The following is a 27,235-nucleotide window of genomic DNA, read 5'->3' as shown; positions in this document are numbered from 1 at the left end:
GTCTTCCAATACCTGCGAGAAAGGTGGGCACCACCGTAACCCTATTTCCCAGAAAGGTGGCAGAAACATACTGAGATTTGCCAGTCTCATAGCCACCAAATAGGCGACAGCCCTGGCCCCTCAACACCTGGCCCTGTTTACACTGCCTCTGCTGCCTCTGAAGCAAGATGGGAGAAGGTATGTGAAATCCACCCAAACCTGGGCCTGGAAGAGAGGCGGAGAAGCTGGAGAAGTGGGATGGCCTACCCACTGCACCCTTCATAGCTCCAGAAGGAGAGCATCCATGCTGGAAGCAAGTTTATGCCATTTCTACGTTCAATAAGTGAGTTTTTCAGATAAAATACAAACAGGCTAACTGTCCAGAGTCACTCAAGTATTAAAGTGGGGAATTTGTATTTGAACCATGGCCATAGCTGAGGCCCAGAGAGGGTTAGTGAACAGCCGAAGGTTACAAAGACACAGCACCAAGCTGGGAGCTGCTGGCTAGCTTTCAATCCAGGAAAAGCAATGACACCTGACTCCCAGCCAACTTGGGGTGGAGCAGGGGTGGAGCTAAGGAGACTCAGATGGCTTCTCTGAAAATCAGAGCGCAGGCAGCAGAGTAGCCTGTGACAATATGAGGCAGAGCCGGGGACCAGGACTTCTCATCCTGGGAGCAGGAGTCCTCACAGAGGGTGAGTCACCCACATCAGAGTGGGCAGGCGTGTAGTGTGGTGGGGTGCAGGGGTCACCCTCTGGGCCAGCAGGCCCTGCAGCTTGGTGCATGAGGGAATCTGCCTGTGGGGCAACAGTCTGCCTGTGGCATTGTACGTGGCTGTAGGGGGGAGGTATATGTGGCTACCTGTGTCAAAATAGGTGTGAATTTCTTGGATTAGTCTTTCTGCAGGAACAGTGTCCATTTGCCTGCCTTCTGCCAGAAAGACAAGTCCTGGGGCTCTTTGGCTTTAGTCTCCCTACCTTAACATATGTCCCATCTGTGGCTCAGATGTTCAGTGGGTGTGTTTGTGTGGGCCGGTTATGGGGAAGAGGCAGGGCAGACGACCTTTTGGTAGAGTGGTGGCTTCTGGAAAGAGGGAAATCCAAGTTGTCAGAACAAGGGTGGAGTGAGTCTCAACCTCTTCAAGCCCTCCCCCACTTGGACATGACACAAGCCTCTAATCCTTTCTTTTAGGTCTCCGTGGCTGAGAGCACAATTAAGCTAATGCTTTACACATTCACACCCATCTCCCTGACTCAGTGGTAGGGGCAGGAGTCGGAAGTTCTGAAGCCTGGAGGAGGACTGGTTCCAAGCAGAACCCCAGGCCCTGCTCCTCAGGCCCAGGAGTGCTGAACACAGCTAAGGGAGGAGAATTAATTATTGAGTGTATGTTCTGAGTAAGTTCCAATAAAAGCTATTTCATGACATCACATAAATATTTTCATTTTGGGAGGACCTGGTGAGGTAGCCACAGAATCATAGGTAAGGACCCAGGGCCCATCCGCTGAAACCTGTCCCCTCCACCAAGACCGGGTCAAGCAGGTAAGGCTCCCCAAAGTCTCACCTGTGTCTCTCTCTTCCCAGGTCTTCAAGCAGCTCAGCATGGTAAGCTCTAGGGATGTGAGGCCTGGGCCTTGGGTCTGGGTTGGGCCTGGGGTGAGGGCAGGACAGAGGCCTGCCATCAGCCTGACCCACCTCTCTCCACAGCATGTGGGCAGCGGGGCCCTGGCCCCCCTGAGCCTCAGGAAGGCAACACAGTGCCTGGTGAGTGGCCGTGGCAGGCCAGTGTGAGGAGGCAGGAGGTCCACATCTGCAGCGGGTCCCTGGTGGCAGACACCTGGGTCCTCACTGCTGCCCACTGTTTTGAAAAGTGAGTTATGGCTGGGATCAATCAGTGTTACTGGCCTTGGGGAGGATGGCAATTTGTCCCCAAACCCCACCAGACCAATCCCTTCCCCAGAATAACAGAAGTACCATTTATCGAGACTATGCCATGTGCCAGGTACATGTCATCAAGGTAATCTTAACAACCTGTTATAGTAGAAGCCTTACAAATGAGAAAACAGGTTGGAGAAGGAAAGGCTTTACTTAAAGCCACAGGCTGGTATTTTCCCATCTTTCACCTACCTTGTGCTGTCTCCCATGATGCCACTGTCCTTTCCTTCTTTTGCCCTCTACACCTGGGCCTTGTCCCTCCCCTTCTAGGGTGGCAGTGACAGAACTGAACTCCTGGTCAGTTGTCCTGGGTTCTTTGCAGCGTGAGGGTCTGAGCCCAGGGGCTGAGGAGGTGGGGGTGACTGCTCTGCAGCTGCCCAGGGCCTATAACCACTACAGCCAGGGCTCAGACCTGGCCCTGCTACAACTCACCCAGCCCATGGTCCACAAACCCCTCTGCTTGCCCCAACCCACCCATCGTTTCCTCTTTGGGACCTCTTGCTGGGCCACTGGCTGGGATCAGGACACTGATGATGGTAAGTACTATCCCAGACTGAAGCCCAGAGATCCACTTGCCCAAGCTCACAACTTTGGCTGCCACTGTCCCTGCCCCCAGACCTGTCTCCCTTGCTCCCTGGAGCCCAGACCCTAGCCCCAACCCTCTCTTTTGCCAGCTCCCAGGACCCTAAGGAATCTGTGCCTGCGTCTAATCAGCCGCCCCACTTGTAACTGTCTCTACAACCAGTTGCATCAGCGGCTACTGGCTAGCCCAGCCCAGCCTGGGATGCTGTGTGGGGGCACCCAGCCTGGGGTGCAGGGACCCTGTCAGGTCTGATGGGAGGACAGGGGAAAGAAGCAGAAGGGGAGGGGGCCTAGTCTGGGTCTGGGCACTCAATCCACAGGCATGGGTGGAAGGGCCACTGTTGGAGGGTGTCTGCCCAAAGCTGAGGCTCAGGCTTCTGTCTTTGACTCCGCTGCCTGGCTCCAGGGAGATTCCGGAGGCCCTGTGCTCTGCCGTGAGCCTGATGGGCAGTGGATTCAGGCTGGGAACATCAGTTTCACATCAAGCTGTGCCCAGGAAGACACTCCTGTACTGCTGACAGACATGGCTGCTCACAGCTCCTGGCTACAGGCTCGAGCTCAGGAGGCAGCCTTCCTGGCCCAGAGTCCAGAGATCCTGGAGATCAGTGATGAGGACAGCTGTGTAGGTAGGAGCAGGGGGTTGTCAGGAGTGGAATATGTGAGGATACCCAGGCCTGCCTGAGGACTTCTCGGCAGCAGGTGGAAGCCACAGTGAAACAAATTTCAGCTTGGAATAGAGAATTGATACAGGGCATCCACCCTGCAAGGAGCTATCTAGGCAGCTTTTAAAGCCCCTTTCAGCTCCTACGATAGGAACAACCCCATTTAGGGCTGAAAGGCACAGATGCTTCAGAATCTTAGGTGTTTCAAGTTTAGGTAACAAGAGGAATCTCTGAGATCTGGCTAGAAGTTTTTGTGATAAGCAGCAAGTTCCCAAGCAGAGACCTGATGAGATTGGACAAGGCAGGGCTCCTTCAAAATTCTGGCAGGAAAATGACTAACATGCAAACTGAATGCAAAATAATTCCTGGGACAGAAGCAATCTATGTCTTGATGGTAAGAGAAGCACTAGTGAGCCAGGATTTCTGGGACCAGTCCAAGCTCACAGGGGTGCAAGACAGGTGGGGTAGGATAACAATAAGCTGGGCCACTCCCATGAAGCTGGACCATCAGGGTTAAAAGCTTAGGCCCTGGCTTTTGAATCCCAAGTCAGCTACTTACCTGTAGTTACTGAGCTAGAAAGTCACTTAACCTCTCTGGAACTTCAGTTACCTTTGGTAACACCGGTTACCAAAGGCCTTGACATGCAGTGAGTGCTCAGTAAGAAGGCAGACGATGTAATCCATGTGTTTCAGCTTGTGGATCCTTGAGAGAGGGTCTCCAGGCAGGAGCCCCCTTCCCATGGCCCTGGGATGCCAGGCTGAAGCACCAGGGGAAGCTGGCCTGTGGTGGAGCCCTGGTGTCAGAGGAGGTGGTGCTGACTGCTGCCCACTACTTCACAGGGTGAGCCCTGGCTCCCTCACCTTTGTGTCCCATCCTTGCTGGCAAACTTGCCACCCAACGCTGTCTCTGCACAGGCGCCAGACCCCAGAGGAATGGAGAATTGGGTTGGGGGCTGGACCAGAGGAGCGGGGCCTAAAGAAACATCCTACATGGGGCTTATACACACCCGGAAGGGGGCTATGATGTGGCCCTCCTACTACTGGCCCAACCCGTGACACTGGGCCCCAGCCTCCGGCCCCTGTGCCTGCCTTATGCTGATCACAACTTGCCTGATGGAGAGCATGGCTGGATTCTGGGGCTGGCCCAAGGAGCAGGTATGTAGGACACAGCCGCCAGCAGCTGTCCATTCAGCCTAGAGGATGCTGGGCAACTTGGGTCTTTTCCCTTGCCCTACAGACACCAGCTTCCCTCAGACAGTGCCTGTGACCCTCTTGGGGCCCAGGGCCTGCAGCCGCCTGCATGCAACCCTTGAAAGTGATGGCATCCCCATCCTGCCAGGGATGGTGTGTACCAGTGTTGTGGGTGAGCCACCCCACTGTGAGGTGAGCCCATCCCCCTCCAAACCTTACCCCACAGACCCCTAGTGTCTTCACCCTACAACTTATGTAAACCTTCTGCCACACTTGGTCTCTGGACCTGCCTGTCACCTGAAACTTGGCTTTTCAGCAAAGTGGCTCCCAAAGAGCAAGAGCCTCAACCCAGCCCCTAGCTGCTTCTGCCACCTGTAGCTGCCTAGGGGTAACAGAAAGTCATCCAGTGTCACCTAAACCCTGGCAGGGCCTGTCTGGGGCACCACTGGTGTACAAGGTGAGAGGCACATGGTTCTTGGCTGGGCTACACAGCTTTGGAGATGCCTGCCAAGGCCCTACAAGGCCTTCAGTCTTCGCAGCCCTCCCCACCTATGAGAACTGGGTCAGCAGCTTGGACTGGCAGGTCTATTTTGCAGAGGAGCCAGAGCCCGAGGCCGAGACTGGAAGCTGCCTGGCCAACATGAGTATGTGACCCTGGGGCCTCCCTGCTGACCCTTCCCTCTCGGTCTAGGGAAAGATCTGTTCTGACTGAACTCTGGCTGCCCTGGGTGAGGTGTAGTAGTGGACAGACCCATCTGGATTCAAGTTCTGTTTATTCGTCAGTGACTTGGGGCAGGCCCCTCAACCTCTTAAAACCATAGCTTTCTCATCTGTCATGGGGGCTAAGTAGCACCTCCCTCCTCTTCCTTTGAGGACAGGGTACAGTTGTAAGAATGAAGCCAACTCCACCCTCCTTCCTCTCCCTGACAGGCAAACCAGGCGGCTGTTGAGAGGTGGCTCTGAGATGCTGCAAATACAGTGAAGCAATTCCTGCATCACTGCTCCTGCCCCTCTGCCATTCTCCCACCCACACACAATTCCAGGCACTGGGGCAGGCCCACCAGCCCAGCAGGTTCAGGGAAGGCGCCTGCCCCTACTCCCCACCCTGAAGGACAGGGAGATAATGCCTGTGGATGCTTCCTCATACCCAGCTCTGCTGCCCAACAAGGACATCCCCAGCTTTCCCTCTTCTTCCCCTCAGATAGAATCACACCAGCCTTGTACTTTGGAAATTTCTTTTTTGGCGGGGAGCAATTTTCCTTTAAAACTTAAATAAATTGTTACAAAATAGACTTTAGAAAATAAGTTACAAATTGTAGCAAAAGGCTCCCCTCCCACAGGCAACAGTCCCACCTGTGGCTCTCTCTGAATCTGCCTCTCCCTGATGTTGGAATCTGGCTGGTGAGGGTGGCCCAGCATCATGGCAGAGCCTGGCACCAGATTTCTTACAGGGCTAGTCACACAGAAGACCATGGTGACAAAGGCTGGGGGAAGGAGGTCTTTCAAGGTCAGGGACATGAGGAACACCTCACCCCCTTCTTGAAGAAGCCAGATTTGGGTCCTCCTCATAGGAGAGAAGAACAAGAGATGGGGACGCCAAAGTACTCCTGAGCAAAACATGGATATCAAACTTTTCCTTGCAACCCGCCCCACTACCCAGTGTGGTGATCTTTGGAGACTTGAACTTCAGAGGGAGAAGCTGAGGTCTGCAGGCCATTGGGGTGAAAGGTCCAGGAGTGGGGCTGAGGGGGATGGAGGAGGAAATGACACGTCCCGTCTGCCTGCTGCTGGTGCTTTTGGGGCTCCTGGGGAGAGAGAGAGGTCACTGAGGGGGCAAACTCCACACAGCTTGTCCCCTACTTCCCCAGCCCTATAGGCCATCCCCCGAGCCCATGGCCCCAGAGGCCTATGTGAGAACTCCCATTCATTTTCCCAGACCTGGCTAATTGGCTCTTTGCTCATTCCCTAAAGGTCACACAAAATCTTTTATGCAGAAAGCCATCTTGTCAGGTCTCTCAGGAGACTCTCACCCACCACCCCCTCCTTCCCAGACAATCTCTGGTCAAGGGTTCACCATCTCAGGGACACCCACACTGGTGGCCACTAAATGCAATGGGCCCTGGGAGAAGGGCTACTGATTACAGCAGGTACAGGGCACACATCCAGGGCCTGCTGAGGGAACAGGCTGCCCCACTCCTCTATAGCCTCATCTCCAGCAGGGCTAGGCAAGGTGACTTTCCATGAAGACTATCCTGATAGAGGCCAGGAAATAGGGGCTAAAGACTGTTGTTGCTATAGTTGGGCCTGGCATCAAAGGAACAATTATGTGTGACTCAGTTCTCCAGTTAAAGGGCACTGGTGGGCAGCGGGGTATGTAGGTGGAAAAGTTGGTTTGGCTGGGTCCTAAAAGAGATATACTGCAGAGGGAGAAAGGGTTAACTAGAGGGAAGAAGAGACATGGGGCAATACTGATAGAAAAAGTAGTTTCCAAGAAAAGAGAAGGAAGAACAAGAGAGACAGCACAGGGGAAGATGGACAGGGAGCTGGATGCCAACCAGAGACCCAGTTTCCCTGGCCAGGTCAGCAATGAAGCTACAAAACGGTCCAGTCTTGGGGTGCCTCCCATGTCCCAATCCTCATTCTCTGGCTCTCTGCCTACTACAGGTAAGAGCAGAACCTAGACCACCTTTTTCTCTGGAAATCATCACTGGCTGGTTTAGGAGGGTTTCCAGATGTCAGAGGTACCTCCCCTCCCCAAAAAGACTATTCCTCTGTGGCTTTGGCACAGGAGCCCAGAGAGCTGCCCCTGCCTGTGCCCACTCCACACCCCACCCCTGCCCACTACGCCACCTACCTGACCCAGGGATGCAGATCTCAGCAGCCCAAAAGGCAGCACCCTCCAACCACTTTCTCGCTCCATATCCAAGCTCTGAGCCCTCTCTGGGAATCCATGTGGTCCTCCATTCACTCCTTGCTCCCCTACCCATCTGGGAACAGGCCTTCCCTCCACCACATGCCCACCTCTTCTGGGGCCCTGAATCCTCCACACAAGCCCATCCATGCCCCATAACCAGAGCTGCTCACCGTCCACGCCTCCCAGTGCCGTTGTTGGTGCTGCAGGAAGCTGGCTTGGCAGCAGAAGTGGGGGGGGGACATTGGGGGCAGCTGAAAGGTCCCTCCCGGGGTGCATGGACATGCCCATGGCCCTCCAGCCAGGCAGCTGTTAGGAAGGCCTTGCCACAGATGTCACAGCAGTGGCATTTGGGGTCCGTATGGGTTCTGTCATGGTTCTTAAGGGGCAGTAGGTTGGGGAGAAGTTTGGGGTAGAGGAAGCAAGGGTAAAGCCCAGTGCTGTGGGCCTTCTGGTGGTTCAGCAGGCTACCGGCATGGTGATAGGAACGCCCACACTGGGCACAACGGAAGGGTCACTCCTCGTCTTCAGCCACTGTGGACTTTCCTCCTTGCCCTCCGTTAGCTCTCCCAGCACTCTTTCCTGGGGTTCTGGAGAGTTCTGACAGGGCCCTCTGGGATTTCCCTTGGCCAGGGAGATCTATTTTATCCTCCACAGTCCCAGCTTTGGAACCTGTGGCCTCTTCTACCTGGGGTGGCATCTGACTGAGGCCCCTGGCGTGAGTCTGCAGGTGGCTGGCTAGTTCCTGGCAGGACTGAAAGGCCTTTCCACAGTCAGAGCAGGCAAAGGTCTGGGCAGCTGTGTGGCTCTTAGTGGCCACATAATTCAAGAACTCCTTGCAGCAGAGCAGGCAATAGTGGTGGTCTCTCTTGTGGGTGTTGTTGTGGTTTAAGAGGCCTTCCAATTGGCAGTTGGTCTTGCCACAATGGCTGCAGGAAAAGGGGTGGCTCTAGCTGGAGCTGAGGGCTGGTGTTTCCACTATCCCAGCTATCCATGTGATACAGACTAGGTCACTGAGCTGGCTGTTGCCAATGTGGCACAGACTCCTGGGAACATTGACTTCTGACTCATCTGGCTTGGTCAGTACCCTCAGGAACCCAATCTTTATGATTCACTGGTCCCCCATCTCCTTGCCACCCACCTACTTTCCCCATGCCCTGGAACACCGACTCTGTGGCTTCTGAACCTGCTGCCCTGATGGGACTCTGACTCTGCTCCCTGGAACTCATGGCTCCATCTTCCAGCTGGGGTACTGACTCAGTACCACCTGATCTGTCCTGTGGTCTCTGATCATTAATCAGGTACCCCTCACTGCCCTCAGGGCCTCCCTGACTACTTTCAGTCTCCTCATGGTCTCTCAGGTGCCGCTCCAGAGATCCCTGGCCAGGGAAGCCCTGGCCACAGAGGGCACAGCACATAGCTGCCTGCCAGGATCGCCCTGCTCGCCACTTGTGGCTCTTTGAGTGCAGCCTCTGGTGGTCCTTTAGAATGATGTGGTTGGAGTAGGTCTTAGGCCAGGTTGGACAGCTGTATTGGCCTGTCTCATGGCTGCGCCGGTGGTTCAGAAGGCTGCCTACGTGGCGGTAGGTCCGCTCACACTGCCCACACCGGAAGGGCCGATCTTCCCGGGTCAGCTTTCGGGTGCCCCCACCCCCACCCCGCTCAGCATGGACCCGCTGGTGGCTGGTCAGCTGTTTCCGCAGGCGGAAGGCCTTGCCACACTCACTGCAGCGAAAGCGTCGGGGATCTGCATGGATACGTCGATGGTTCTTGAGGGACATGAGGTTGGAGAAGCCTTTGGAGCAGGCTTGGCAGCCAAAGTGGCCAATCTGGTGGCTCTGCCGGTGATTGATGAGGCTGCCGGCATGTTTGTACGACCGGCCACATACCTCACAGCTGAAGGGCCGCTCAGAGCTAGCCTCAGTCTGGCAGCCCTTCTCTGCAGTCTCTAACCTTGGCTCCACCTCCTCCCCCTTCACAGGAATCTCCTTCCATACCTCTTCTTTCGTATTTGCCACCTCCTCCAGGGGCTCTGCTTTAAGCTCTGCCTGGAACTTCCCCTCTTCTGACTGCACCAACCCCTCTCCTGCCAGGTTCTGGGGCTTACTGCTGCCTCCTGCCTCTGAGGTGGCACTCCCCTGGGGCTCAGACCCTTTGCAGCGTGGGTGGTTTCTCAGATGATTACGGTAGGCAGCCAGGTTTGGGTAGCAGCGAGAGCAGACGGGGCAGATGAAGTCTCCGGTCTGGTGGATCTTGCGGTGGTTCACCAGGCTGCCCCCATGGCGATAGGTCTTGCCGCACTGGTTGCAACGGAAGGGGCGGGGCTGAGTCTCCAGAGAACTTTCCCTACCCTGCATACAAAGGGTGTCTACAACCATGGCACCTACAACCACTCCAGACTTTGTGTCTCCACCCTCCCCAGACAGAGAGGTCACTGTGCCCTCAAAGACACCATCTGCAGCCATTCTGGTGGCATCACCTGACTCTCCAAGGTGGCTGGGAGCCTTGTCTGTGGTGTTCCCAGAACTCTGACTTTGGTGGTGACGCTCCAGACTCCCCAGGTCATCATAGGTCTGACCACAGCAACCACAAATGTGTCCATAACCTGCTCCATCTAGTGCCTCCACCTCCCGCTGCAGCTGATTCAGCAGTTCTGCCTCTGATGGCTGCAGTGTGGGGCTGTGGGTGGAAGCTGCCCCTGTTGCCCCTTCCTCTTCCCCCTCCTCCTCCGAGCCCTCAGTCATGCCAGAGGAGTCATGAGCCTGGCGCCGGTGAAGCCTATAGCCAGCCCTCCCAGGGAAGATCATGCCACAGAGGCAGCAGAGGAAAGGCTGTGCTGAGGCTGCCTCCCCAGGCCCATGGTTCTGAAAGTGGCTGCGTAGGGCAGGCAGAGAGTCAAACTCCTTTGGGCAGAGGGAACACTGATAGATGCCTGGTGGGTGGCAGGGCTGGTGGCTCAGGCCTGTGGCGCGGGGAAAAGAATGCCCACAGTCAGGACACGTGTATGAGACCTCAGCCTGACAGCCAGTGACGGCTTCAGTAGCATGGGAAGAGGAGCTGAGCTGGCCAGCAGCTGGTTTCTGGTCTTTATCCACCCCAGGGAGGCCATCATCGAAGCGAGTCCCACTGCTTTCCTCATTGCCTGGGAAGTCAAAGTTGTCAAGGAAACAGGCCTCCTTCTTTTCGAGCCCTTCCTCAGTGGTTCTGCTTGCTTTATCACCCTGGAAACAGGCCTTATGCCTCTCAAGTCCACATTTGTCCCTTTCAACTTCAGCCTGCAAAGAGCCCCCTTCACTTTCCAAGTTGCCTTCAGCTCCACTAGGACTTTCCCCTGAAGGGTCTTGAGAACAGTCCAGGCCCTCTTTGTCCTCCAATTCCTGGGCCCAGTTCTCTCCTGATGGGCACTTGGCTTCTCCCTCACAACCCGCACTGCCAGCCTGCCTCCAGTACCACCTGCTCCACCGTGGACTGTGGCAGCGCAAATGGTTCTTCATGGCAGCCATGGTGTGGAAGTGCTTGGCACAAGCTCCACAGCTGAAGTCCCCAGTCTGATGGGTCTGCCGATGGTTGATAAGGCTGCCTGAATGGCGATAGCTCTTTCCACAGTCTTGGCAGGCAAATGCCCGAGGAGGTGACACCCTCGTCTCTGTCCTGCTGTTTTCCCTTTCCCCATGGGTCTGGCTGTGATGTCCAAGGCTCTCAGGATCTTCAAAGAGCATCCCACACGTGCTACATATCTGTGATGCTGTACTGTCTGCTGCTGGAGGGGAATTAATGGCCTCCTCTTCATGTTCACAACTACGTCTTTGTTCTGTATGTGGGGCTGCTTCTGCTCCCACTGAGTTAGGTGGGAGCTCCACCTTGAGGTGGCTGGGGGGACCCTTAACCTCTGGGCCTGTGTTGCAATGAGCAGCCTTGTAATGTACCTGGACATGGTTGTGCAGGGCCATTAGGTTAGGATACTTCCGGGGACACAGTGAACACTGGTACTCTCCTGTCCTATGGCTGTGACGGTGGTTCACTAGGCTCCCCCGGTGTCGGTAAGCCCGACCACACTCACTGCACTTATAGGGCCGGTGGTCCAGGGTGGTGGGAATCTCCTTCTCTTTATGGGTAATCTCAGTCAGACACAGGGGAGCTGGTGGCACTGAGGGCTGCTCATCTTCCCCAGCTCCTTGCCGGGGTCTGTGATGAGCCCGCACATGGTTTTTGAGGGCAGCTGCATTGAATAGCTGCTTGGAACAGATGGAACAGGGGTAGACACCTGTCTGGTGGCTCTTGCGATGGTTGATGAGGCTCCCAGCATGGCGGTAAGTACGGCCACAGTCCCCACAACGGAAAGGCCGGTACTCTTCCAAGCCACTGTCCTCCAGTTCCCCAGAGGTGCTGAGGTTCCCAGAGCCATTCGGTATATGTGTATTAGGGAGTTGGTCTTGGCAGTGCTTATCTGTGTGCCCATTGGTGGTGAGCATCCCTTTCTCTTCCCATAGCCTCTCCTGCCTTTCACCCTCATGGGATTGCTGGTGTTCCAGCAGCTCTCGAGGGAGCCGAAAGGCATGGGGGCAATGGGGACACTGATAAGGCCGATACTGAGCATGGAGTCGGGAGTGGTTCTTCAGAGCCATGAGGTTAGAGAACTCCTTGAAGCAGATAGCACAAGGGTAGATGCCCAGTGTGTGGCTCTGGCGGTGGTTGGTGAGGCTCCCAGCATGCTTGTAAGTCTTGCCACATTGAGTACACTTGTACCGCCGTTCCTCCTCAGTTGGAGGGGACTGGGTGGACTCCTGGCCCCCTGTGAAATTCACTACTGATTCAGCCAAATATTGTTCTAAATTGCTAAGGAGGCTGTTGGCTGGGGTGAGGAGCAGTGGGGCTCCGGTAGAGTTGGTGGTTGGTCCCAAGCCCTCTGCACCCACCTCAGGATCTGGCTGGCTAACCCAGCCTTCTCTTTGTCTGGTGGGTGGATCTTCCCAAGTGTTCAGAGCTACCCTAGGGTCAGGCCCAGACTCACTGCCAGGTGTCTCTTCAGCATGTTTTTTCTCATTTTCCCAGCTTTCCCCAGGGCCAAGCCTCAGGCCCCAGGAGTCAGTGGACACTGTCTCCCCCTGGAGGCATGGAGTGGTTTCCTTGCGGCCAGGGGGCCTGTGCCTGGGGTGGCCCTCAGGAGCATGAGTCTTCATGTGGCCCTGGAGGGCCATGGGATTGGTGAAGTCTTTGCCACAGGTGGTACATGGGAAAAGGCCAGTCTCGTGGGTCCGGCGGTGGTTGACCAAGCTCCCTGGGTGACGGTAGCCCCGTCCACACTGCTGGCAGCGGTAGGGCCGAGGGATACTCTCAGCCTCCCCACTGTCCTGGCTGGAAGATGGATGGAGCAGTTCACAGTGCTGTGACAGTTCCAGAAGGCTAGGAAAATGGCACTGACAGTCAGAACAGCTGAGTGAGGTGGGTGTGTCCTCCATGGGGAAGTATGGCAAAAGCCTGTAAGTTCAGGAGGAGCAGGCAGGTGGCAACATCTTCCTCTGGTGGTGGGGCCAAGGCCTAGGAAGAGAGGAGGCCTGAATTAACTTTGCCTCTTGACTCTTACAAGCCACAAGTTCACTAAGGGTCACAGAGAAGTTCCCCAAATAGCAGTGCCCAGGGACCTACTTTCTACTGGATAGGCCTTTCTGCACACAAGCTCCCCAAATATGGGAGCTCTCCTAGGCCTAACTGATGCCTAGAGGTATACATAGGAAACTAAAACATAGAAGGTTGCAAGCTATCTCTGCACAGATTGATTACCCTGTTTGTCAGACCAAGTCCCAAAAGACTCATTGTCCCCTAAACATCTCTTCTCTATAATTCTGAAACAAACAACCTATCTCCTGTGACATCTTAAGAGAAAACCTGAACCTTTTCTAAGACCTTCAGTTAAAGAAGTCCAATCCTCCCTGCCTTACCCCTCAGCAAGAGAATAATAGCCTAGAGGCACTGAAAAAAATAGCATTTTTCTACAGTTGACAGCGGAGGGCCTGAGAGGTGTGGTTAGATGCCCCCCCTTCAGAGAATAGGCTGGCTTGTTCCTTCACCTCCCCTATTCCTTTCAGGGTCACAAGATCTTCAAGACTCTGGCCACTTCCTTCACCTACTTCCCCTGAACCCAATCTTTCATCTTGGAAATTCCATCCCATTTCTGGTTGTTCTTCATACCCTTTTTCTTTCCCACACCTCCTCTCCACAATACCCTGACCATCCATTTTTTTCTTCTGCCTCCTGTCAATACTGATGATGACAGCAACACATGCTGAGCATTGCCACGTGCTGGGCACTGTTCTAAGTGAGGAATATTCATTGTGTCACTTAATCCTCAAAACAGACTGCAATGCCTGTTATCCCTGTTTACACACAAGCAAACCCACTGACACAGGCAATCTTCATTCTAAAGCCCTTGCTCTCTCCATAGCAGGTTACCGTGCTTCCTACATCACCTTCACCTTCTCTTAATTCTCCACTCCCATGAGATCCCAAGACAACTAACTCCTATTCTAAACCCCCTCACTGAATCTGCTCCTCGAATTCTCCCCCACAACGCCTTTTCGCTCGAGTCCCCTCTCCTGATCAATAACCAGTGAGGTCCTCTAGCCTCACTCATCTCCTCGGTCAATATCCTCTTAAGACCCCCTACCTCGCAAGGATAGCCCCTTCTTGTTCCCGCCGCGGGTACGTCCGTGGGGGACCGCGAACGGGAGCGCGCCTGCGCAGTGGGACCCTCACCCTAACTGCAGCCGCGCGTCCCAATGGGTGCCTGGTGGGGACTCTCGCGCTCCCACACACACACACACTCCGCCAGGGATCCTGGGAAGCAGGAGGAGAGGGAAAGAGGGCCATGAGAAGGGGGAGAAGGAGACAGAAGAAAAAGGCCGCAGCTTACATGAGCCGGGAGTCTACCTCCGGCTCCGCGGACACTTCCTATTGTTACTAGATTACAGGAAGTGTCCTAGCCGCAAAAGCTTCCCCACGAAACCTCCTTCTGGAGAACACTTCCTGTCCCGCCTCCAAGCGGCAGTTCTACCCAGGAACACTTTCGGCGCTAAGTGATTAATAGCTAAAACGAGGCTCTGACCCCGCCTATGTAGGTCAAAAACCAGTGTTATTTCTCACTAACCTTAGCCACACTTCCGGCAAGAGCCACTAAAATCTTCCCTACGCACTTTTGGCTAAGTGCAGGATAAAAATGATTCTGCAGCTCTGGTCTTAGTACTTCAGCGACACTTTTCGTTAGAGTTCCCTGAAAAACTTCCCAAGACAAATGGAGGGAGCGTCGTTCACTTCTATTAAGGAAAATGTGGATTATAAACGGACTTGGGTAGTACAAAGCTTGAGCATAGCCTTCCTCTCCTCCCACCTGCCAGTTCTTGGTGGTCTGGCTCCAACCTAGCAATAGCCCAGTGTATACCCGTAAATCTGTCCGGGGTCCCCTGTCATAAGCACCCACAGGAACCCCTTGCAAGGTATTTCTCCGCCACCGTTGGCTGGGGATGCTCCGGGAAACTTCCTTCCTAGCCGGGAAAGCTCTCTTTTACTTCCGCTCGCTGGCCCCGCCTCCCATCCCTCACCTCTCCCCCCCGCTGGGTCCTAGTGCCGGCCCCTCTCTTCTAGTGTGCCGGGTTCTGTCGGTGAGTGGAGCTGCCGCCGGAGCCACGGAGTCAGCCCAAGTCCGTTCAGGTAGGAAACGCCGGCTGGAATCCCCAGGGACCATCGAGCGGCCTGAGCACGGACCCAATCCGAGCAGGCCTCAGTTTCCCTGTGTGTGCCGAGGGCGGATGGGGCTGGCCGGGCGCGAGCAACGCGGGCGGGGCGAAGGAGTGCGACCCCGGGAGGGCTCAAGCCGGCGACAAGCCCAGCGGGTCCTAGAACCCGCCGGCTGCCCTGCGAGACGGCTGCTACGAACGCTTGGGCTCGGCTGGCGCGGCTGCCCGCCTTGCGCACTGCGGGCCCGGGGGTCCTAGAGAACGCCAAGTTGCGGGCTTTTGTCCCAGGCGCGCTGCCGGCCTGGCGAATTTCCTTGTGCCTGCGGGCCCCCTTCCACGGCTAGGTCCTCGCTGCCACTTCCGCGGTCCTAGAGAACGCCATTTGCAGGCCTTTGTCCTGCGTCCGGTGCCCAGTCCATTCATTTGTTCATTCTTTCATTCTTCATTCTTTCTTGCCACATTCTCGAGACAGTGTTTTCCCAGGATTTATTCCGAGACGAGTCAGTCCAGGGCCCTGCCCTGTGGGGTTGTCTGTCTGGCGGAGGCACCAACATCTAGACGGTTGCCGGGAGCTAGAAGCGTAGGGTTTTTCCAACTCTCAGCCCCTGCTCAGCACGTCTGGTAGGCCCTAACACCCTTCAGACTCTCACATACCCCAGAGACCCCATTTTACTGATAAGAAAACTGAGACCCATGGACTCTACAGCATGTGAAGGATTCTGAGGGCATTAGGGAAGCGGGTATTCGAAGGATGCAAGAGAGTTTTTTCCCAGGGGAGAAGGCAAAGCAAGGGCTCCCGAGGCAGAGGGAGCTGCATGTGGAGATGCATTTAGGTGAGTAAGTTTGAGAATTGTGGCTGGAGCTTAGGTCGCTGTCCAGAGGGGGAACTGCTGCTGGAGCTGAGACTGGTATGGTAGGTTGGGATTTGGCTGTGAATTGACCAGATTGAAGGCTTTAGGAGATGATGAGCTCTCGTCTCTGCACGGTACCCAGTTTCCCACCCATCCTCTCGCCAGGTTTTTCATGGCCTGTGAGGCCTATTGGTAACTACTTGTTTAGACATGCGGAGACTAAGGTGCAGAGAGGGTAAAAATTGACTTTTTCACCTACTCCCTGCTTGCAGGGTCCTAGCCTAAACTGTCTGGGAATTTGTGCATCCGGTGTTTACAGCCTGTTCAGGCAGTGGACAGCATAGCCCTTCTAAGCCAGTAATGAAGCAAAGACAAGCCTCTCTCACCAGAGCGATGAACCCACTGTGGGACACTCGGGCCATATTTGTACCTCATGAACTAAAGACAGAGAAATTCAGTCAATAGTTGTTGATGGTCATTCTCACAATTGCCCACTATTGGGGGAGAAAAGGGTATAGACCTGGGTTTCAATTCCATGTCAGGGATTGATTTGTTCAGTTTCTTTTAGAGCACCAGTCATAGTTCTCAGTGTAGAAGATACAGAATAATAAAGATTCCCGGCTTTTTGCTAGCCTAGAGACAGAGAATTAACAACCAAGCTTTAAAGTGTGTTAAGTGCTATCAAAGCACTAATCACGGGACAGAGAAGAAATTTGGGAGGCAGACCACCAGGCTTTGAATACTGGCTGTGAGCATGACTGGTTACTTCATTTCTGTGTGCCTCAGTATACTTGTCTGTAAAATGGGGGGAAATAGTACTGTTTAACTTAGTCTATGCAGGCAACCTTAACAGAAAACCACAGACTGAGTGGATTAAACAACAGAAATTTACTCCTCATAGTTCTGGAGGTTGGGAAGTCCAACATCAAGATACTGGCCAACTCAGTTCCTGGAGAAGACTTTTTTTCCTGGCTTGCATATGTCCGTCTTCTCATTGTGGCCTCACATGACCTTTCCTCTGTTCATGCGTGCATTTGATCCTTTAAAAAAGGCTTAGCTTGAGTAATACATATAAATGCTTAGAATGGTACCTGGCCTACAGTAAGCTTGAAGGGAATGTGGTCAGATAAGCACCATAAAGAAAATTAAAAGTTAGGGGGATAGAGAGTGATTAGCAAGAGTGCAGAGATTATTAAGAAAAGTGGTTAGGAAAGCCTTCTTTGAGGTGCCAGAACACTTAGATTCAGATGAAATAAAAAAGACAGCTACACAAAAATCCTTGGGGAATAGTGGTGCTGGCAGAGGGAACTACCAGGTCCCTGAAGTGGGAAGGAATTGAGCTCTTTGGGGAAGGGAGACTCTATGAGTGGAGCCTAGTGAGTTAGGAAAGCGGAGTGGAAGGTGAATAGGCATGAGTTAGATCTGCCAGGGACTTGCTGGCCCTTGAAAAGAATAATTGATCTTTGTCCTAGGAGCAGTGGAAAGTCTTATGATTTGTCTAATAAACCTTAAGTGAATGCAGACTGGTAGAGAAAGAGCCCAGCCCGGGGCCTTGAAGACTTGAGTTTGAGTCTAGGCTCCTTGACTAGCTACGGGTCCTTGTGCAAGTTTTTTCTGTAATGGGGGCCTTAATCTCCATATTTGAAAAAGAGACAGTAAAAATGCATCTCTCTTGGAAGCTTGTGATATGTGGTTAAGTGTTGAGTTTTGGTTAGAATGACCCAGAGAGTAGTATTTAAAGTACAGGTTTCTGAGTCCTGCCTCACATTCTCTGGATGATTATTCTCATGCAGGGGGTTCACAGACCTGACTTGGAGAAACTCTAGGGAGTGATGGGTGGCAGAGTCCTCGGTGAACAGTGAAGTGAGAGGTATTTTAGACAGGGGCCAAGCCTACCTGGCCTTCTGCTGTTCATGGAGCTGAGTGCCTGCTGGGACCATTTTCCCCAATAAGTGCCTTAGGAGGAGAGATATACCCCTCCAGCTATCTGGTTTCTGGTTCACAGGAAGACTGAAGCCCAGAACTCAGACCCATGGGTCCAGCCCTCTGAGAGGTGCTGGCTCTCACTTTAAGGCAGGGGTTCTACAGGGATGAAAGAAGACAAAAGTGTGATTTGAACTCAGGATTCCGGTCCCTGTGAGGCTGGCTCAGGCAGCAGACAAGTCTGAGAGGGCCCAGATGACCAAGCAAGGGCCCAACAACTCAAGTCAAGTTAAATTCAAGTCTCAGTTGTGAGTTGCTAGCTGTGTTACCATGGGCTGGTCACTAAACCTATTGGAACCTCGGTTCATCTCATTCATTAAATGATCCTATCTCAGGAAGCTAACAGAGAATTAAATAAGGAAGCACATCCAGCAAAGTGTCTGACTCTAGAAGACTCAGTAATTGAGGGCAGTAATTATTCTTATCTCATTCAATCCTTACCCAACCCTGTGAGGTAAGTGCTCTAATTACCTCCATTATCCAGATGAGAAAACTGAAGTCTTTTGGAATGAAGTAAATATAAATAATACAGAGCAAGGAAGTAAGGAAGGCAGCTTGGCTTCAGAGGCAGTACACTTAACCATAATGCTGTATTTATATTGTGTCTCTGGGCCTCAGTTCCTTATCTGTGAAGAAGAATCATAACAGAACTTTTCTCATGGTGTCAACATGAAGTTTAAGTGGGTTACATGTGAAGAGCTTAGGTTACTGCTTGTTATTTAGCAAGTGCTCAGTAAATGTGACCTATCATGATTAAGGAGAAACTGTCAGTCGGACTGTTCAGAGATGGTCCAGAAGGGAGGTAGTGACTGCCCCATTTAGAGATAGGAAGGGATCCCCATAGTCTCCCATCCCCAGAGGAACGGAATTCAAACCATGCAGAACATTGGGCCTTGGACTCTTACTTTTCATCCCTGGTTTAGTGGGAAGAATGGGAAAACCAAGCTGAGGGTGGAACAAGATTGTGTAAGGTTGGGGCCAAAAACCAAAGGAGACATACAGGAAGAGCTTCCTGGGAAAGTGGGTCTCAAAGGAAGGATTCGTAGGATTTGTAACAGCCAGGAAGGACCTGGAAACTTGTGTGGTGTAATGGAAGCCAAGGAAAGTTCTTGAGCAGGCGACAGGGCATCACATAGTACTTTAGGAGAAGACTCCAGCTGCCTTTGCACACTACAGTTATGCGTGTAGGAGTTGGGGACTGAGGCAAGGCCACCAGATAACACCAGGGTTCTGACTCTAAAGATGCATCCCTTGCCACTCACCCCAGGGGCTCCTGTGACCTCTCTGGGTCATAACTTAGAAGGCACCAATCCCTGAGGTACACAAATGAGGAAACAGGCCTAGAAAGGAGCACTAGAATTCAGGCCTCCTACCTCCCAACCTAGCTTCTTGCACATCTGGCTCCTTTCCCTTTTCACAGCAGTGTCCCTTCCCCCACCCCAGCTGCCCACAGCAGCTGCTGCTGAACACCCCTTAAATGGATCTGTCATAATCTTCTCCTCATCCCCCAAGGAGGATGAGCTGGTGTTAAAACTAATGCAGCCGTTAATCCTATTTTCTCTCAGCCATGTTCCCCAGGAGCAGTTGGGCAGAGGGTATCTGGATTCTGAACTGAGAAAGAAGAGGCCTCTGCTAGAGCAAGTGTCCCAGGAGGCCAAGGCTAGATCAGATACATTAATTATGACTCAGAGGCTCCTAGCAATGGCTGCCAGCAATGGCTCAAGCTGCCTTGAGAGTAACCATTACCAGAGCTATAGAAGCAGTAGCCCAACAGTGATTCCAGAGCAGAAGGTAGACCAGTATTCCAGTCTTGGGTGGAGGCCCTTACAGCTGTGTGAACAGAATTCTGTATGAACAGTTGCTGCTTCTGAAACCTGGTTGATTTTCTACTGAATTCAACCAGAAGGAAAAGAAGATACACACGCTGGGGACCTATCACTTCTAGACAAACAGTGCCAAAACCACATTTAGCTCACTGGTTCCACCCTCTTCTGGACCTACCTCTGTCTTCCCTGGGCACTCAGAGACCTTCAGGTCAGACCCACATCTGGGTCACAGCCTGTGTCCTGGCACAGGCCTTGGATGCTGAGCTGAAGAAGGAAGGTGGTGAAATAGATGGAATCTGGGATCTTCTGGGAATGTTACAGGGTTTGGAAAAGCCAAGGCTGGGGAGGGAAGTGCTAGGTGAATAGTTTGATGACCCTAGCCTCTTACCTTAGCTCCACTGAAGTCAGGTCCAATTCATCGATGAAGCTCGGAGAGGAGGCCTGAGCACAGTGTCAGAGCCATGAATATTTGTAAGGAAGGATGTGTTGGTGAGGGTGAGAAATGCAAATAAGATAGGGCTCCCCTCTGAGGCTTCACAAGGGCTTTGTTGAGGAGATATGTGTTGGAGAATGGTAGAGGGATGTGGCTTCTGTCTACTTCTCTTGCAGAAAAGCCCTGTCCATCAAGGCCATGGAGGTGGAGTCTGTGGAGGCCCGGTCCCCAGGCCCTGGCTACAAGCGCTCTGGTCGCCGCTACAAGTGCCTGTCCTGTACCAAGACGTTTCCAAATGCACCCAGGGCAGCGCGCCATGCTGCCACACATGGGCCTGTAGACTCTGCAGAGGAGGTGTCTGAGGTGAAGCTGAAGCCGGAGGCAGAACCCAAAACAGAGGATGCCAGTGGGGACAAGATGTCAGGTACAACGGCTAAGCCTCGGCCCTATGCATGCCCGTTGTGCCCCAAGGCCTACAAAACGGCACCCGAGCTGCGCAGTCACGGACGCAGCCATACAGGTGAGAAGCCTTTCCCATGCCCCGAGTGCGGCCGCCGCTTCATGCAGCCCGTGTGCCTGCGTGTGCACCTAGCCTCGCACGCTGGCGAGCTGCCCTTCCGCTGCACCCACTGCCCCAAGGCCTATGGTGCGCTCTCCAAGCTCAAAATTCACCAGCGGGGTCACACTGGCGAGCGGCCCTATGCCTGCGCAGACTGCGGCAAGAGCTTCGCTGACCCTTCGGTGTTCCGCAAGCACCGGCGCACACATGCTGGCCTGCGGCCCTACGGCTGCGAGCGCTGCGGCAAGGCCTACGCCGAGCTCAAGGACCTGCGTAACCACGAGCGGTGAGCGCCTGTGCTGGGGCCAGGGCACCTGGCGGCTGGGAAAGCGCAGGCAGTTCAGGCGAGGGTGGCTGGGCTCATCTGCATTAGGGTGGAGCCCTGGGTGGGGGAGGCATCTGCATTAGGGTGGAGCCCTGGAGAATGCATGTGGGGTGTGACTGGCCCTGACGCCTGGAGAGCGGGGAAGGGGATAGGGCTGGAAGTTGAGCCACTGAGGATCTCTGTGGAACCCAGAAGGTACGAGTGGGACTGGTCTTTGGTATGCAGAGGGACCTGAACGTTTCTAATACTGGGGTGCAGCCCTGTGGCCCTTAGGGATGTGAGAGGATCTCCAACCTACGGTACAGACAGGCAGCGGGCTCAGGTGATAGACCTGCCACCTTCACTCCGGGCCCCCACATTCCCACAGGTCCCACACTGGCGAGCGCCCCTTTCTCTGCTCAGAGTGCGGGAAGAGCTTCTCCCGCTCGTCCTCACTCACGTGCCACCAGCGCATCCATGCGGCTCAGAAGCCCTATCGCTGCCCCGCCTGTGGCAAAGGCTTCACGCAGCTCAGCTCCTACCAGAGCCACGAACGCACTCACTCCGGCGAGAAGCCCTTCCTGTGCCCACGCTGCGGCCGCATGTTCTCCGACCCCTCAAGCTTCCGGCGCCACCAGCGGGCGCACGAGGGCGTGAAGCCTTACCGCTGCGAGAAGTGCGGCAAAGACTTCCGGCAGCCGGCGGACCTGGCCATGCACCGGCGGGTGCACACAGGTGACCGACCGTTCAAGTGCCTGCAGTGTGACAAGACGTTCGTGGCGTCCTGGGATCTCAAGCGCCACGCGTTGGTGCACTCGGGCCAGCGGCCTTTCCGCTGTGAGGAGTGTGGACGAGCCTTCGCCGAGCGAGCCAGTCTCACTAAACACAGCCGGGTGCATTCGGGTGAGCGGCCCTTCCACTGTAATGCCTGCGGGAAGTCCTTTGTGGTCTCGTCAAGCCTGAGGAAGCATGAGCGGACCCATCGAAGTAGTGAGGCCGCAGGAGCTCCCCCGCAACAGGAGCTGGTAGTGGGACTGGCACTGCCTGTCAGTGTGGCAGGTGAGGGCTTAGTGGCCCCGGCAGCAGGTGCAGGGCTAGGGGACACTCCAGCAGGGCTTCTCGGGCTGCCCCCGGAATCAGGTGGTGTAATGGCCACCCAATGGCAGGTGGTGGGCATGACGGTGGAGCATGTGGAGTGCCAAGATGCTGGGGTTGGAGAGGCTCCTGGTCCCTTGGAAGGGACTGGCGAGGCAGGTGGTGAAGAGGTTGACGAGAAGCCACCACAGTTTGTGTGCCGGGAGTGCAAGGAGACCTTCTCTACGCTGACATTACTGCGACGGCACGAGCGTTCACACCCAGAGCTCCGGCCCTTTCCCTGCACCCAGTGCGGCAAGAGCTTCTCAGACAGAGCTGGGCTGCGGAAGCACGGCCGCACCCACAGCTCTGTGCGCCCCTACACCTGCCCTCACTGCCCCAAGGCCTTCTTGAGTGCCAGCGACCTGCGCAAGCATGAGCGCATTCACCCTGTGCCCACTGGGAGCCCCACACCTCTTGAGCCCCTTGTGGCTTTGCTAGGAATGCCTGAGGAGGGGCCAGCCTGAGGCCCATGCCCCCTCAGCCGCACTCCCAGGAGCCCAGCCCTCACAAGTTGCCTCCTAAACCTCCTTTTGCCCAGCTTACTCTTTAGACTCCAGATCCCTGCCCCCCATGCAGCTAGTTCACTTTCCTAACAGAGCTAGGGACAGTGGAGGCTGGCAGCAGCTGTTGAGAGACATGGCTTCTCTGAGCAATACTCATTAAAGCATTCACTTTGACATTGGGTTGCCTTCTGTGTTCTGGCTGGGGGTAAGGGAGTTGGAGTTGGGGTATCCGATAAGGTTCAATGGAGACCCCTGGATTGGCAGATTAGAAACTATAACAGCCTTTGTGTTCATTGTTTCTGGAAGTGTTTGAAGAATATCTTGTAACAAAGGATTCTACAGTCTAGTAAGTACAGGAAATTCCCTACATCCTTCTTGGGCATTCTTGGTAATCAAAAATGTTAATCAAAAGTGTATTAAAGTCATTGATAAGTTCTACAATGAACAAATCTATTTAGCTTTGTTTAGCTTATAGTTATTTGACCATGGAATCTTTTAAGTACTGAGTAGTTCTATCCTTTTACAGATAATAAATTGAAGCCCAAAATTAGTGTATTTCCTATATACAGTAACAGATTAGAAAATAAACTTGAGGGGGGGGAGAGTCCCACTCCTAATAACAACAAAACCCATAAATTACAAAGAAATAAACCTTAAAAGAAACATGGAAGACTTACATGAAGAAAATGATACCTGTCCTGAAGGTTGTAAGACCTAACCAAATGGAGACACAACCCATGTACCTGAATGGAAAGACATTAAAAGATGTTGATTCTCCCTAGTTTAATCCTTGAGTTCATTGCCACCAAAAAGGATTTTCTTAAACCTTGAAAACCCAAAGTTCTTATGCAATACTTTCTTTTTTTAAACAGTGGAAGTGATGTATTTGACATACTAAATAAACACCACAGCACAATAAACACCACAGAACAGGAGTAAAAACAGGATATTATTGGCATAGGAATAAATTAATTTATGGAGTGGGGAAGAAGGTTTAGAGACAACCCTGACTATTTCTGGGAATTTATGATAAATATGATTATTCAAATCAGTGGGAAAGGTTAGGCTGTTAAATAACTCTATAGATATATCCATACTTGAGAAAGCTACAGAACTTGTGAGTAATTTTTCAGTGGCCAAAAGATAAAAAGAGGCCCTACATTTAGTGTAAATTGGTACCAGCCTCTTGGGGAAGATGCTTTCATCATGTTTATCGAAAAAATGACATCCTTTAACTTGACAAGTACATCTCAAAGAATTTACACCACAGATTTCTTTTTCCACTTCCATGGCAAGATTAAAGATAAAAAATGTTCAGTGAGGCAAAATTTGTGATACTGTAACTCCCTAAATGTCCATTACAAAAGACTAATAACGCTAGCCACTGTAAAATATATTATGAAGCTGTTTTTTTTTAAAAATCAGGCTTATCAATCTATGCTGTTGAAAGATAGCTAAAAAATATGTCAAGTGCGAAAACCAAGATGCAAAGCAGTGTGGTTAGTATGCTCCCATTTGGGCCTAATTACCCATAAATGCTCAAATTCCTAGAGACTGTTTCTAGAAGGCTACTCAAGAACTGATTCTGGTTTATAAATTCCAGTCACTAGGGCCTTAAGCATTTATAAGCTGAAACAAAGCCAAAGGTCAGAGTAAAGCTGATCCTTCTTTTCATGCTCGTATCTTCTCTAGACTTGGGGGCCACCAATTTGGCAGCCCGGAGAAGTGACAAGAGTGCAGCTTATCTCCAGGCCCACATGCCAGTCATGGGGCACTTGGCAGCAGTTGGCCTTTGCCTAGGACAGTTTACCAGGTAGCAGCAGGAACAGAAGTAGCAGATATTCCCCTGATGTCAGGAACCTCACTCAGTGTTGTCATGTTCAGGCCCTCATTCCACTTCTCCATAGCAGAATAAGGGGCCAATGTGCCATGACTGCAGGAAGAGGGCACCAGTTTGGCCAAGGACATTCACTATCCATACCCATACCCAGAACAAGACAAGCACTGACTGCAGGCCTCCTGCTTGCCCAGGCTGGGACCAAAAGTCTGAAGGGCGGCTCCAGCAAAAAATCAGAGACTGGACTAGAGGATTAGAAGCAGGGGAACTTTGGTTACTACGAACTTGCTTTGTGACTTTGAGCAAGATGATTCCTCTGGTATGAGGAGGCACCTTTTTAAAATTGGTTCAAAGATACCATATACACTAATCAACAGATACCACTGGGGATCCATCTGCAGTGAAGAACGAGTGGGTCCTCTGGATGTTCAGAAGGTAACCCCAACCTCTGCTCCCTTTCTGGGCCCAAACAACCCACCCATCTCTTGGTCCCCCTTTTCTGACACCCTGGTTCCTGCTCTCTGAGGACTCAGTCTAACTTTAAAAAATTATTTTAACAGCTTTGTGAAGATGTAAGTCACATGCCATAAAATTAACCCATTAGAAGTGTACAGTTCAGTGTTTTTTAGTATATTCACAGGGTTATACAACCATCACGATCTAATTTTAGAAATCTTTTCATCCCCCTAAAACTCCATACCCCTCAGCTCTCACTCCCTATCACCTCCAACCCCAACTCTTTTCCCTCAGCCTTAGTCAGTCACTCACCTACTTTCTATGTCTCTGGATTTGCCTAATATGGACATTTCATGCAAATAGAATCATACCATATGTGGTCTTTTGTAACTGGCTTCTTTCACTTAGCATAATGTTTTCAAGGTTTATCCATGTTGTAGCACATATTTCATTCCTTTTTAATGTCAGTTAAAATTCCAATGTATGGATATGCCACTTTAAAAAAATCTATTTACCCATTAATGGACATTTGGGTTTCCATTGTTTGTCTATTGTGAATAATGCTGTTATAAACATACACGTACAAGTTTGGGTGGACATATTTTTCAATTCTCTTGTGTATGTATCTAGGAGTGTAACTGCTGGGTCATTTGGTAACTATGTTTAGCCATTTGAGGAACTGTCAGACTTTTCCAAAGTGGTGTCACCTTTTTACGTTCCCACCAACAATGTTCCAATTTCTCCATATCTTCACTGATGTTATTATTACCTGTCTTTTTTATTATAGCCATCCTAGTGAGTGTGAATTTGTGGTTTAGGTTTGTATTTCCCTGATGGCAAATGATGTTGAACATCTTTTAGTGTGCTTATTGATCTTGTGTGTATCATCTTTGAGCAAATGTCTATTCAAGTCCTTTGCCCAATTTTTTATTGGGCTGTTTGACATTTTGCTGTTGAGTGGTAAGAGTTCTTTATGTATTCTAGATAAAGGTTCCTTACGACTTGCAAAAACTCTTTCCCACTGTGGGTTGTGTTTTTTCTTCCTTAGTGCCCTTTGAAACATAAAAGTTTTTAATTTTGATGATGTCCCATTTATCTTTTTTTTTCTTTTGTTGCCTGTGTTTGGAGATCCATATTTCAGAAGCCATTTCCTAATCCAATGTCATGAAGACTTATGCCTATGTTGTCATCCCCTCCCCATCCAAGAGTTATAACTTAGTTATAAACTTACAAGCTTAAAATTTATAAAGGTTTTTATAAGATAAAGCTTTATAGCTAAAAGCTCTCACATTTAGGTCTTTGGTCCATTTTAAGTTAATTTTTGTCTATGGCTTGAGGTAAGAGTCAAATTTAATTCTTTTGCATATGGATATCCAATTGTCTCAACACCATTTGTTAAAAAGACTATTCTTTCTCTATTGAATTGTCTTGACCTTGTTTGAAATAAACTATGTGAATATGAGGGTTTATTCCTGGACTTCCATTTTTATTTTATATGTATACTTTTCTTTATGCCAGTACCACACTGTTTTGCTTACTGTAGCTTTGTAGTAAGTTTTAAAATCAGGACCTGTGAGTCTTCCAACTTGTTCTTCTATTTCAAGATTAGTTTGTTTTCCTGAATCCCTTGCATTTCCATATGAATTTTAGGATCAGCTTCTCAATTTTTGCAAAAAAGCAGAGGAAACCAGTGGGGATTTTGATAGGGATTGTCTTGAATCTGTACATAAATTTCAGGTGTATTGCCATCTTAACAATATTAAATTTGATCCATGTATATGGGATGATTTTTAGTTTCTTTAGGTTTTTCATGTCTTTCAACAGTGTTTTATAGTTTTCATTGTATAAATCTTACTCTTCCTTTGTTAAATTATATCTACATATTTTATTCCTTTTGTTGCTATTTTAAATGGAATTGTTTTGTTTCATTTTTGAATTGTTCATTGCTAGTGATAAGAAATACAATAGATTTCTGTACATTATACTTGTATTCTGCAACCTTGCTGAACTAGTTTATTAGCTCTAATAATTTTTGTGTGTGGATTCCTAAGGATATTCTGTATACAAGATCATGTCATCTGTAAATAGAGATAGTTTACTTCTTTTCCAATCTGGATGCCTTTTCTTTCTTTTTCTTGCCTAATTGCCTAGGTTAGAACTTTTAGTACAGTGTTAAAGGGAGCAGACATCAGGGAGCTGACATCCTCATCTCATGGGGGATATAACCAGTCTTTCACCATTTAAGTATAATGTTAACTATGAGTTTTTCATAGATGCCCTTTGATAATAAGCAAGAAGTTCCCTTTAATTCCTAGCTTCTTAAGCTTTCTTATTATAATGAAAGTATGTTGGATCTTG

General features: G+C 51.4%; 2 protein-coding genes and 1 long non-coding RNA gene across 9 annotated transcripts; 2 read left to right on the top strand and 1 right to left on the bottom strand.

Moving 5' to 3' along the window:
* The first annotated feature begins 1,535 nt into the window (after positions 1–1,535).
* Positions 1,536–26,911, top strand: ZNF668 (zinc finger protein 668). Of its 7 annotated transcripts, none has more exons than XM_057487158.1 (6): positions 1,537–1,847; positions 2,587–2,741; positions 2,901–4,311; positions 4,394–4,539; positions 20,258–20,926; positions 21,333–26,911. In XM_057487158.1, the coding sequence occupies exons 4-6, from the start codon at positions 4,457–4,459 to the stop codon at positions 22,543–22,545; spliced, it is 1,965 nt and encodes a 654-aa protein (XP_057343141.1). In that variant the 5' UTR covers positions 1,537–1,847; positions 2,587–2,741; positions 2,901–4,311; positions 4,394–4,456; the 3' UTR covers positions 22,546–26,911. The 7 variants fall into 7 exon arrangements, with proteins under 7 accessions (XP_057343144.1, XP_057343141.1, XP_057343142.1 ...); XM_057487159.1 differs by having other exon boundaries at positions 2,587–3,120; positions 4,072–4,311; XM_057487160.1 differs by having other exon boundaries at positions 1,560–1,582; positions 1,685–1,847; positions 2,587–4,311.
* LOC118933235 (uncharacterized) lies at positions 4,667–5,309 on the top strand. The gene is made up of 3 exons (XR_005033047.2): positions 4,667–4,804; positions 4,887–4,991; positions 5,278–5,309. It is a non-coding gene; the product is annotated as an uncharacterized LOC118933235 (long non-coding RNA).
* ZNF646 (zinc finger protein 646) lies at positions 5,446–14,357 on the bottom strand. Its single transcript, XM_057487156.1, is given in 6 exon segments — positions 5,446–7,497; positions 7,500–8,208; positions 8,210–8,270; positions 8,273–8,345; positions 8,347–12,796; positions 14,012–14,357. Coding segments are annotated over 5 exon segments (5,385 nt in total). The 5' UTR covers positions 12,718–12,796; positions 14,012–14,357; the 3' UTR covers positions 5,446–7,326.
* Positions 26,912–27,235: the final 324 nt, after the last annotated feature.

The sequence above is a fragment of the Manis pentadactyla genome, chromosome 10, assembly GCF_030020395.1.
Source record: "Manis pentadactyla isolate mManPen7 chromosome 10, mManPen7.hap1, whole genome shotgun sequence".
Lineage (NCBI taxonomy): Eukaryota > Metazoa > Chordata > Mammalia > Pholidota > Manidae > Manis > Manis pentadactyla.
This window is presented reverse-complemented; position numbering and strand designations above follow the sequence as displayed.